Source organism: Engraulis encrasicolus, chromosome 6 (assembly GCF_034702125.1).
Source record: "Engraulis encrasicolus isolate BLACKSEA-1 chromosome 6, IST_EnEncr_1.0, whole genome shotgun sequence".
In the NCBI taxonomy this organism is placed as follows: domain Eukaryota; kingdom Metazoa; phylum Chordata; class Actinopteri; order Clupeiformes; family Engraulidae; genus Engraulis; species Engraulis encrasicolus.
The window spans coordinates 20,812,204-20,822,528 of NC_085862.1; the positions used below are offsets into that span (position 1 = coordinate 20,812,204).

Sequence of the window (10,325 nt, forward strand, 5' to 3'; positions counted from 1 at the left end):
TTCCCAACCTATGGGTCCCCAAAGATCCACAGTGGGTCGCGAAACCCTCTTGATTTTAAGGGGTTTAATTTATTTTAATACCATATATAGCCCATGTTGAATAAATGACAAAGCATTTAAACTAAAATATGCATAGAAGCAACAAAATGTAAGGGATAAATTTAACATGTATTCTATATTTGACTAAAAACAAATTGAGGGGGAAAATGCAACCAAAGCTTACAATGGTAAAAGGGTCCCTGATGAAAAAGGTTGGGAACCACTGATCTAAGATGTGAGAGCAGTGCAACAAGGAGACTTGTTTGTTTGAGTTGATTCCTTGAGTTGATTCAATCTGAATTGATGAATGTGTCTCTCTTTTGAATAGCAGCTTTCTCCTTCCACACTTACATCTCCCCTCTCTCTCTGGGAGCGCTCTAATGAATGGGCAAGGTGTGGTGTGTAACCTATAACCCTGTGATGGACGTGGTATGGGTGGGTGATAGATGCCTCAGCAACACTTCTGTGAGAATGTGTTCTTATTTCTTATAGACGGGGAGGAACGGTAGCCTACCATGCACCAAACAACAAAACGCCACATGACTTTTTTTAATCTTCAGGATGTCCTGAATAAGAATTTGAGTGGTAACAGTCATATAAAGTTTACAACTACATAGGACTAAAACGTATGGCCTAGAGCATACTGGGGTCATGTACAATATGATGTACAGTAGGAATGTATTACTGTTACCACTCAAATTCTTATTAGGGACATCTTGGAGGTTCAAAGAAGTCATGTGGCACTTGGGAAAAGCCATCTAGATCCAGACATCACAACACAATGTACTCGCAGAGGAACCGTATCACTGATGCTGGTTGCTAAGGAAGATGCTTTGCCTAGCAACTGTTGCTATGCAAAAGGTACACCAAATACAGTATAATATATGTATACTACAGACTCCAAGCTTTCATATGGTATATCATAAGCTATTATAACCAACTGCATCATGGCTCTAGAGGCCTTGGCAGTGTACCACTACATAGGACTAGAATGCATGGGGTCGTATACAATATGATGTGAAAAATCATAGTGGGAGTGAGTTATATGACTGTTACCACTCAAATTCTTATTCAGGACATCTTGAAGATTAAAAAAAGTCATGTGGCGTGTTGTTGTGTGTGTGTGTGTGGGGGGGGGGGGGGGGTGCATGGTAGGCTACCGTTCCTCCCCGTCTATTAGTGTATGACAGAGCAGTATGAGAGGAGACGGGAGATGTGCATTAGAGCGCGACGGGGTAGATTTGGGAAATTAACCTGGGTATCCAAGAAGCATTTAAGGCCATTACCTTAGAGCAGTGTTTCTCAACCTTTTTTCAGGCGAGGCAGCCTTTCAATTCATGAAAAAATTCAAGGCACCCCAAACACACAAGCAGTAACATGGCATCGCATCCGATACTACACAAGCTTAGAAAAGTAACACATTTGGAGACGTCACACAACCTATGTTCAAAGTTGCAACTTTCTGGGGCGACCTAAATTTACTTCATTGTTCGTAAATGGCAGATGAAAGATTCCACTGACTAAGCATTAATCTATTAATTTAGACAAAATGTATTTCACGGAAGTACATAATTTATTTATCAGCCACGTTTCACGTGTGGAGGTGGAAGTGGAGGTGGTTCTTGCCAAAGCTGTCAGTGGCCCTGTTTGTGTGTGAGGGTGTGGATGTGTTAAAGAGAGAGAGAGCAAGAAAGGGAGAAAGGAAGAGACAACAGAACAGACTCTGTGTGTGTGTGTGTGTGTGTGTGTGTGTGTGTGTGTGTGTGTGTGTGTGTGTGTGTGTGTGTGTGTGTGTGTGTGTGTGTGTGTGTGAGAGAGAGAGAGAGAGAGAGAGAGAGAGAGAGAGAGAGAGAGAGAGAGAGAGAGAGAGAGAGAGAGAGAGAGAGAGAGAGAGAGAGAGAGAGAGAGAGTAGGTGGGTGCATGGGTGTGTTCGGCACTTACATAACATTGTATTTTTCCAAAATTGTAGGACAGAGACATGGATTGGTGGCCACCTGATTTGAAACGTCAATGTGGTTGTTTGCTAGCCAGGCTGTGCCCTCCTAGTGACGTAACACTGTCAGCGTTGCAACTAGTTAGGTCAAGAGCAATGCAAGTACTTTCTGAGTTCTCGAAAATAAGGGAATTCCTCTCACTTTGTCGGTAAGCAAACAACCATAAGCAAACCAAGGGAGGAGGGTCAACCATGCCGTTTGGGAAATGTTAATTGTTATGCTATTGGTCAGACCAAGTCTCGAAAAGATTTGAACGTGGATGATAATCAGGCTAGTTGTTTGCAGCCCTATCTGTACCGTTGTGAATGTTAGGTTATGCAATATGTTATACAAATATAGTTTTCGATACCGACGTTCCGTTCCACCTTCGCAGTGACGCAACACCTTCGGCTCTCGAACAGATTTGAAAGTCATGATAATCAGGCTACGTTTTCGACACATGCTTGTGTGTGCCTCATATTTTCCATATTCCATCTCCTCATATTATCCATAGAAGGATACACAAGATGCACTAAAACAAAACTTAGTGCAGTCTCACCAGTGATCACCTGTAAACACAGCATATCTTTTATTCAGAGACTAACAAACGTGTCATGCATAAAAAGACATGTGTGCATATTGAAGTTCCAAAACATATATTTGGTAATTTCTCAGGTGAACAAGTCAGCAACTTAATATTTAGTTAAAACCTTTAAATGAGCAACCATTTTTTTCTCCAAAAGAAAAGCCATTCCATGACCAGAATGAGAAGTACAATAAACAACCTGACTGGTGTACTGGTCGTACTGCGTTTGGTTTATTTGATTATTCTTTAAATTATAATACCCATAGTAAATAAAATGGTAGACCACGAAAACAACAGCTGTCACATACAGACTTATTGGAAAATAAGAAAACAGTCCAAATGAAGCATTCTTCAACCCAACTTTATTTCACAACACACTTTCATCACTTGGTACAGTACACTTGCAGCCTATAGACACGATAGTCCATTATTATTATTCCCTTAAAATAGATGTACATGATTCAACTCATGCGAGTTTAAACAGAGGATCCTGGGTAAACATCTGGTTGACCAGCCTGGCGTCCTTGATCTCGAGGGGGCACTCTGCAGAGCGCGTGGTGGGGTAGGGCTTGATCACGGGCTCCCTCTCACCGGGGATGTCTGGGTCGGGACGCAGCTCCAGGGTGGTGGGGGTCTCTCCAGCGGGCTGGTCGGGGAAGGAAGGCATGATCATGGGCTTGTCCATGGAGGCCACGGTGATGACCATCCCCTGAGGCTTGTAGGCCACCTTGTGGTCATGGTCATGGTCGTGGTGGTGATGGTGGTGCTCATGCTCGTGCAGGTGCTGGTGCTTGTGCTCGTGGTCGAGGGCCAGCTCGTGGTCATGGTCATGTGTCTCCTCGTGCCCGTGTGCGTACTTGTGGTGCACGTTGGACCCCTTGTCCTGGCTGTGGTCGTGGGCCTTCACGTGGTGGGCGTGCACATGGTCGTGGTCGTGTGCGTGGTCGTGCGAGTGGGCGTGCCCGTGGCCCTGGCCGTGCTCGTGCGTGTGGTGGTGGGAGTGGCCTTCCTCGTGTCCGTCGTGGGCGTGATCGTGGCCGTGGCCGTGGCTGTGCTCGTGGGTGTGGGTGAGGCCGGGGCCGTGGCTGTGCTCGTGGGTGTGGCCGACGTGCGAGTGCGAGTGCTTGTGTGGGGCCGTGTGGTCGTGCTCGTGGTCGTGGTTCAGACTGCGGTCGGTCATGGAGGCGGTGTGGCTGTGGTCAAGTTCGGCCCCCTGCTGGTGTTTCACTTTCTCGTTGTCGGCAGCCTGCGGACCAAAACACAAAACACATTTTATTTATTTATTTTGGCACGGATAACTTCAACATTGTGCACCATAACACAATGCTTATTATTATTACTATTAGTCCCAGCTGCTTGTGAAGTGTCATTAAACACAACATATCACAGCCAGCTGCTGAACAGCCCTTCTGACCCATCAATATATATTTTACCCTTTGAACCGCACACTACAGTCAATAAAAGCTGAACTGCTCATGTTGAAGACAGAGCTCAGTTGAGAGTGATATTCTGAGAATTGTTTACCTCTGGTTCAAAGATCTCACATTCGACAGTGATATCCTCATCGCCAGTTGGGGCATGGCTGTGGGAGGCTTTGCACAGTCCCTTGTGCTACAGAGAGAGAGGGAGGGAGAGAGAGAGAGAGATGTTTTACGTTATCCAGTGCATCAATTACATACAGTGTAATAAAGGGCTCTTCATTATGCAATTAATTTCCCTATAAAAAAAATGAGTTTAATGTAGGTCTTGTGTAAGTATACATGTTGTGTTACATGTAAGGGTCTGCTAAATAAATTGCTGCCCACAATTGTTCAATGAGGAGGCACAAGCCTACACAGTTTAAAGTTTGAAAATGTTAAAACACTTACAGCGAATTCGCAGGTCATGACCTCACACTTGGCAATGTCTGCCAGGTCAGTGGTGTTGGCGCAGGATGTCTCTTGGATGGTGAACTCAACATTGTAGAATGTGGCCATGCCAGACTAGCCCAACAAAGAGGACATCAAAACAATAAATCAATTGAAAATGAACAGTCTCAATTCAGATGCCATATTTACGTAGGCCTATATATATTTCAGATGCCATATATAGAATATACATATACAATATATATCTTTTTGTGAATGGTCCATTGTATTGTACAGTAGGCCTATATCACTTTAATGTACAATATCCGTGCACAGAAGTGAGTGCTTTCAATTACATTGTGAATTGTGTGTGTATGGTGTACATAAATTGTACCTGCGAATAGTGACAATAAAGGGCATTCTATTCTGTGTTAATTAGCTGATTCTTCTGTATACTGTACCTACCGAGTAGGTTGCCTTGGTTACGTTCATGGGAACAAAGAAGTTGGACAGTCCACCCTCCTTGTTGAACTTCTCCATGCCCATGTTCATGGTCTTCAAGATCTCTTCGCCGTTGAGGTCGGTTTCAGTAGGGCAGTCAGGGCATATCTCAGCTATTTTGGGGGCTGGAACTGTGGAAAGTAAAAGACAAATGCAGTAAGTATTTTTGGTCTTAATACTCAACAATAATTTGTGCGTGTGTGTGTGTGTGTGGGGGGGTATGTTTGTGTGTGCATGTGCATGCATGTCTTGATTTTGCCATGTGTTGTGGTGTGTGTGTATGTGTGAGTGTGCATGCGTGCCTGTGTCTTGTGTAAACTATTTTGCCGCGTGCGTGCGTGCGTGCGTGCGTGTGTGTGCATGCGTGTGTGTGCGTTTTCTGAGGAGTTCCGTACCTGGCCTGATGGTGCAGGAGTATTTGTAGAGACGAACCACCCTCGCAGGTCTGTTCATGAAAATAGCAGCTTTGCACTGGCCATACATCTGGTGGGAGGAGAAGAAAACAAATGTTTGGTTTACTACAAAAAAACACAAGCACTAATAAAAACCGGAATGCTGAACTTGTACCATTATGTGAGAAAATACTATCATTTCAGAAGAATGAGACACTAATACATTATAGTTGGTCACCCTTTGTTCTGCAATGAAATCAAACCTCATTTGTATCATTCCATTGTCTTCACATTAAGCCACATGACTCAATTTTTCTTGCGTTTTATAAAATCACTATGCAAAATTACTGTATGTACAGTATGTATGTATGTATGTATGTATGTATTTATGTATGTATGTATGTATGTATGTATGTATGTATGTATGTATGTATGTATGTATGTGTGTATGTGTGTATGTGTGTGTGTGTGTATAATTAATAGCTATAAATATATCCGCACTGTTTATTGCAGTAATGTCAGTGTTTTTAAAATGTATTCCCATACAGTTCACAGAATAATATGCCTCAAAAGTAGTTTGTAGTTGTACTAGTTTGTAACCAAATTCATTGCTCAGATGTGTGTGTGTCTGCCCTTTATTCCAGATCATTCTTGTGACGTATGTCATGATGACCTTTGCCTGCACAGTGTTTCGAAATCATAATCATGGCGATCTCACACTTAAATTAACAGAACTTGAATTGAATTGAATCATAATTTGTACTCTGAATACTATAATCTGAATACATGTATTCAATGTCTCCCCAACACTGAGTTTGGTTTGTTTAAACTTTTAAGGAAGTTGGTTCTCACAGGGACATCGGAGTCCTCTCTGACGGGACAGTCCTTGGGGCTCTTCTTGCTGAGCACGTGGCACTGGGTCTCTTCTACATCCAGGGTCAGATAAAAGACAATGCCATTGGCTCCCTGGGTTACGAAACAAAACAATGGAATTAACGTTTTTTTTTTTTTTTTTTGCTTGTTTTACTGTTACATACACAATATGAAATAATGAAACACAAACACAATCCAACATCAAACAAAGTATCTACATTTAGTGTAATTTTTTCCAGAAGTGGAATTGGGGTAAAGCCCAGCAATAATCAATGAAATAACACTTTTTAAAAGTAGAGGTCCGTCATTATTTTTCATTACATCCATGAAATGTATTCTGACATACTATACTGTGCTGCACTTTAAATAAAAAAAAACTACTGTGCTGTCATATAAAGCAAAAAAAGCAGTAACTGTTCATAACTCTGAACTGAGTATGATGATTTTAAAATGATGCTGTTGTCCAGCCCTAGTAGATTCTTTGCAGATCAATAATTTTATTTTAACTTATTCTATTTATTTTACTGCCTTCTGGCTTTTTAGGGCAGTGTGGCTGTACTGTATGTCTGAATACTCACGTGCTCCATCATGTGAGCGTTGGCCACGCTGTTGAGTGCGAAGGTGTAGCCCTCCTTGCGGTCTGCGTTGATCTTGGCCAGGGCCTGTTCGGCCGCCCCCATCACCACGGCGTCTTTGCATTTGGCAGGGCTCGGCACGTCCACAGGGGCGGACAACGCTCCGGCCACCAGGGCCAGCAGCAACAGGCCACTCTGCATCATGGGTGAGCTTCTTTGTCACACAACAACAACAACAACAACACACGCACTACACAAACACTCGAGCACTACCTCCCTTGCTGCCGAGGATGCACTGCTGACAGTAGAGAGAGTGGTCGCTGCTTTTATACAGGCCACCCAAACACACACCCACCCACACAGCCACACACCCACCCACCTAGCCTCCCCTCTCTACCCCAGCGGCAGCAGCAGCAGGAGCACCCTTGATCTCTTGATCTCGACCAGTAAACACGACCACCCCCCACCCTTCTCCCCCCGGCCTCCTTTTTCTTCTCCATCTTTCTCTGTCTGGGTGAGGGGCTGGTCAAGCATTATTTAATCAGCAGCACAATCAAGCCCTTGTCTAAACTATTCAGGTCCTCAACAGGCCGTCCAGACAGAGGACAATAGAGGAGTCCGGTAAACAAGCGTGGTGCGGTGGGGTAGAGGGGGTTGATATGGGGTGTGCTTTGGGCTGTACTGGTGTAGAATGCTGAGCCTGCCATTGGGGAGTGGGATTATGACATGGATTTAAGGGCTTTTTGTTTCAGCCGTTGTAATCAGCCATGCCCATCATTAAAAACAGTGACAGTTTATTCTAATCTAAGAAATAATCCTTTTGTTTTGGTTTCGCTTTAGAGAGCGATGAGCCTTTAAGGGCTGGTCTTATCTTCACCCCATGCTCCCTGTAGATAATGGCAGCAGTTGATGGCTAACAGTATTGGTGGCACAACCATTGATGGCATCAGTTCTTGTATGTAAATGTTCTTCAACATCATGCAGTGATTGCCTGTCATTGAAATATCAAAACACAGAGGATTAAATGGCAACTTTCACAACACTCAACATCAACACTGTCTATAAGCAGAAGAGTCACCGACAGCCTTGGCCAAGTCTGGGACAAAGTCATCTGAAAGGGTCCCCCCTGGCCCAATACATAAAATGTAAGAAGGGCCCAATTCTGGCCCCCCTCTCTCCCTGGGCCCGGGAGAACGGACCCCTTTGTCCCCCGTTGGCTTCCGTGCATATCAGTGCTGCTTTGCAGTGGCGGAACAATTGCACACAAGGCCCCAGGGCAAGACACTTATAGGGCCCCCTATACAGCTTGCCAAGCTCACAATAGGGCCTCCAGCACCAATACGGAAGGGCCCTGGGCCCAGGGGCGAGTGCCCTGCTCGCCCCCCCTATAGCTCCGCCCCTGCTGCTTTGGGACAGTATACTACATGAACAGTTCAACAGAGCCTGGCCTCTGTACTAAGAAGTGGTGGGCCGCATGTGGTTATGTCACAGGTGTACATTGCAAAACAACCACCAAGAGTCAGCAGGAGCCAGAGAGGTCATCTGTGGTTGCAAAGTTTGGGGTCTTTCTCACGATCAATATATTGAACTTGAAATCGTACTTTTGAAGACCCTAACGTATGGCCTAAAATGTGTTCTAGAGCATGTTTTCTCAATCCTACTTAAACCGAGATCAAGTTAAATGAAAACCATTAAACCATTGAGTTATATTACCTTGGTTTTATTTAATATAGGGGGTGAAGTAGGCCACTTTTTCCATTTACTTATATGCAAAAAAGTGGCCCAATTTACCTGAACTCACCCTAAATTGCTGTTATATACAGTAAACAGTGCATAGAGTAGCATTTCTTATTAGTGCCCATAAAACCAGGGCAGCAGTGGTCTGGTGGTTAAAGCAGGCATGTCAAACTCTGGCCCGCAGAGTCATATTATTTGGCATTTCAAATGTGTATTACAGTTGGCCCCCACACACCATTATTGTATATAAGACTCGAACATGAAATTTGGTGTGTCACAGGAATATGGGTGGGGCCAGGCCAATGAAACAGCTCACACTCATTTGCAACATAATAGTACAGGCACAAAGCTGTATAATGGGAAGGAGTGTGTGTAAAATTTAATTATGAGCATTACGTGCATGCACAATTTAAGTAAGTAGGCTACATTTAAAAAAAAAAAACAAATATTGAGATTGGCCCGCGACTTTGTTTCAGATTTTGATTTTGACCCTCAGTCAATTTGACTTTTGACACCCCTGGGTTAAAGCAATGAACCAGTTGCCAGGGGGTCACATCAGGGTTACGATCCCCCAATCCCCAAAGATCAACCAAAAACATCAGCATCCCTGGTTACATTAAAATGAGTTAAACATAGCTGTGTACTGTGTACACTCATTGTGTCCAATGAATGATGGACTGAGTGACAACTCACAACAGGCATGGTGTGATGGCTGAGTCATATTTTTGAAGTCTGTCAATGAAAGACCATGTGATCAGCTGCGTGTTTATTCTAGAGATGCACCGGATCCTGATTTTTAGGATCCTGCCGGATACCGGATCCACTGCTTAAGATCCTGCCGGATCCGGAACCGGATACCAGATCCTACGAAAGGGTTGAAACACATACACACACGTGGGCCCTTTTTATTACGTTGGCGAAAACTATTTTTAAGACTCATTGGCTTACTGCCACACTGCCTTCAATGGCCGCTTCCAAAGGGCTTTCACTCCATGCAGCGATTGGGGTTGTGAAAGACTGACTGAAAAGCCTAGGCTACGTAAAAAGTGGAGATGCCCCAGATCATGGTTTTTAGGTAGCTGCCAGATACCGGATCCACTGCTTAAGATCCTGCTGGATCCGGATAGTCTGAAAAACCCTATTATCCTGCCGGATCCGGAACCGGATCTTGGATCCTGTACATCTCTAGTTTATTCCACTTGTGTTGTGAGCAGACAGTATTTGTGCTGAGTCAGTGGGACAGCTGAGCACCTATGGATATAGTGGAACACGTCTCACTGCAGAACACATTGATCTTTAGTGGGAGCAATCCAGGAGACCCATGTGGACTTTGACTATGTTTGTAAGCTTATCATCGCAATGGTTGAGCAAATCAGCCCCCCCAAAATACAATATATTCAATGTCCTCCTCACATGGGGGAACATTTCCATGATATTATTCAGAGCGTGGATAGTTTAGACACACTGTTTTTGTTTGAAACCCACATATATGCTGTGTAGCCATTTCAATCAATTTTTCTTTTTCAGTGTTTCTATTTCTATTTTCTGTAAATTGTGGTTAATTAGCACTCCCACCTCTGTAACTTAGCTTGGCATTTTACACGTTTCATGCATGAATAGTGGGATATTCTGCCTACCATTTTGAATTAGTTATTATAGACATCTTTGGCTGCAAAATGTACTGTACTTGGTCAGACCAGTAAATATTTGTTTATTCCTTAGTAAATGTTTGTGAAAAGATCAAATTTGTAAATGGTGATGGATCTGATGGTTGGCAAGTTTAGTTTTTTGCCCACAGACG

General features: G+C 43.8%; 1 protein-coding gene across 1 annotated transcript; it reads right to left on the bottom strand.

Annotated features, from left to right (window-relative positions):
- Nucleotides 1-2,939: 2,939 nt before the first annotated feature.
- fetub (fetuin B) lies at nt 2,940-7,097 on the bottom strand. Its single transcript, XM_063200870.1, has 7 exons — nt 6,791-7,097; nt 6,192-6,305; nt 5,343-5,430; nt 4,912-5,078; nt 4,468-4,581; nt 4,124-4,210; nt 2,940-3,845 (listed from the first exon to the last, which is right to left on the bottom strand). Exons 1-7 carry the CDS (start codon nt 6,989-6,991, stop codon nt 3,066-3,068), a joined length of 1,551 nt encoding a protein of 516 aa, XP_063056940.1. The 5' UTR covers nt 6,992-7,097; the 3' UTR covers nt 2,940-3,065.
- Between the last annotated feature and the right edge of the window lie 3,228 nt (nt 7,098-10,325).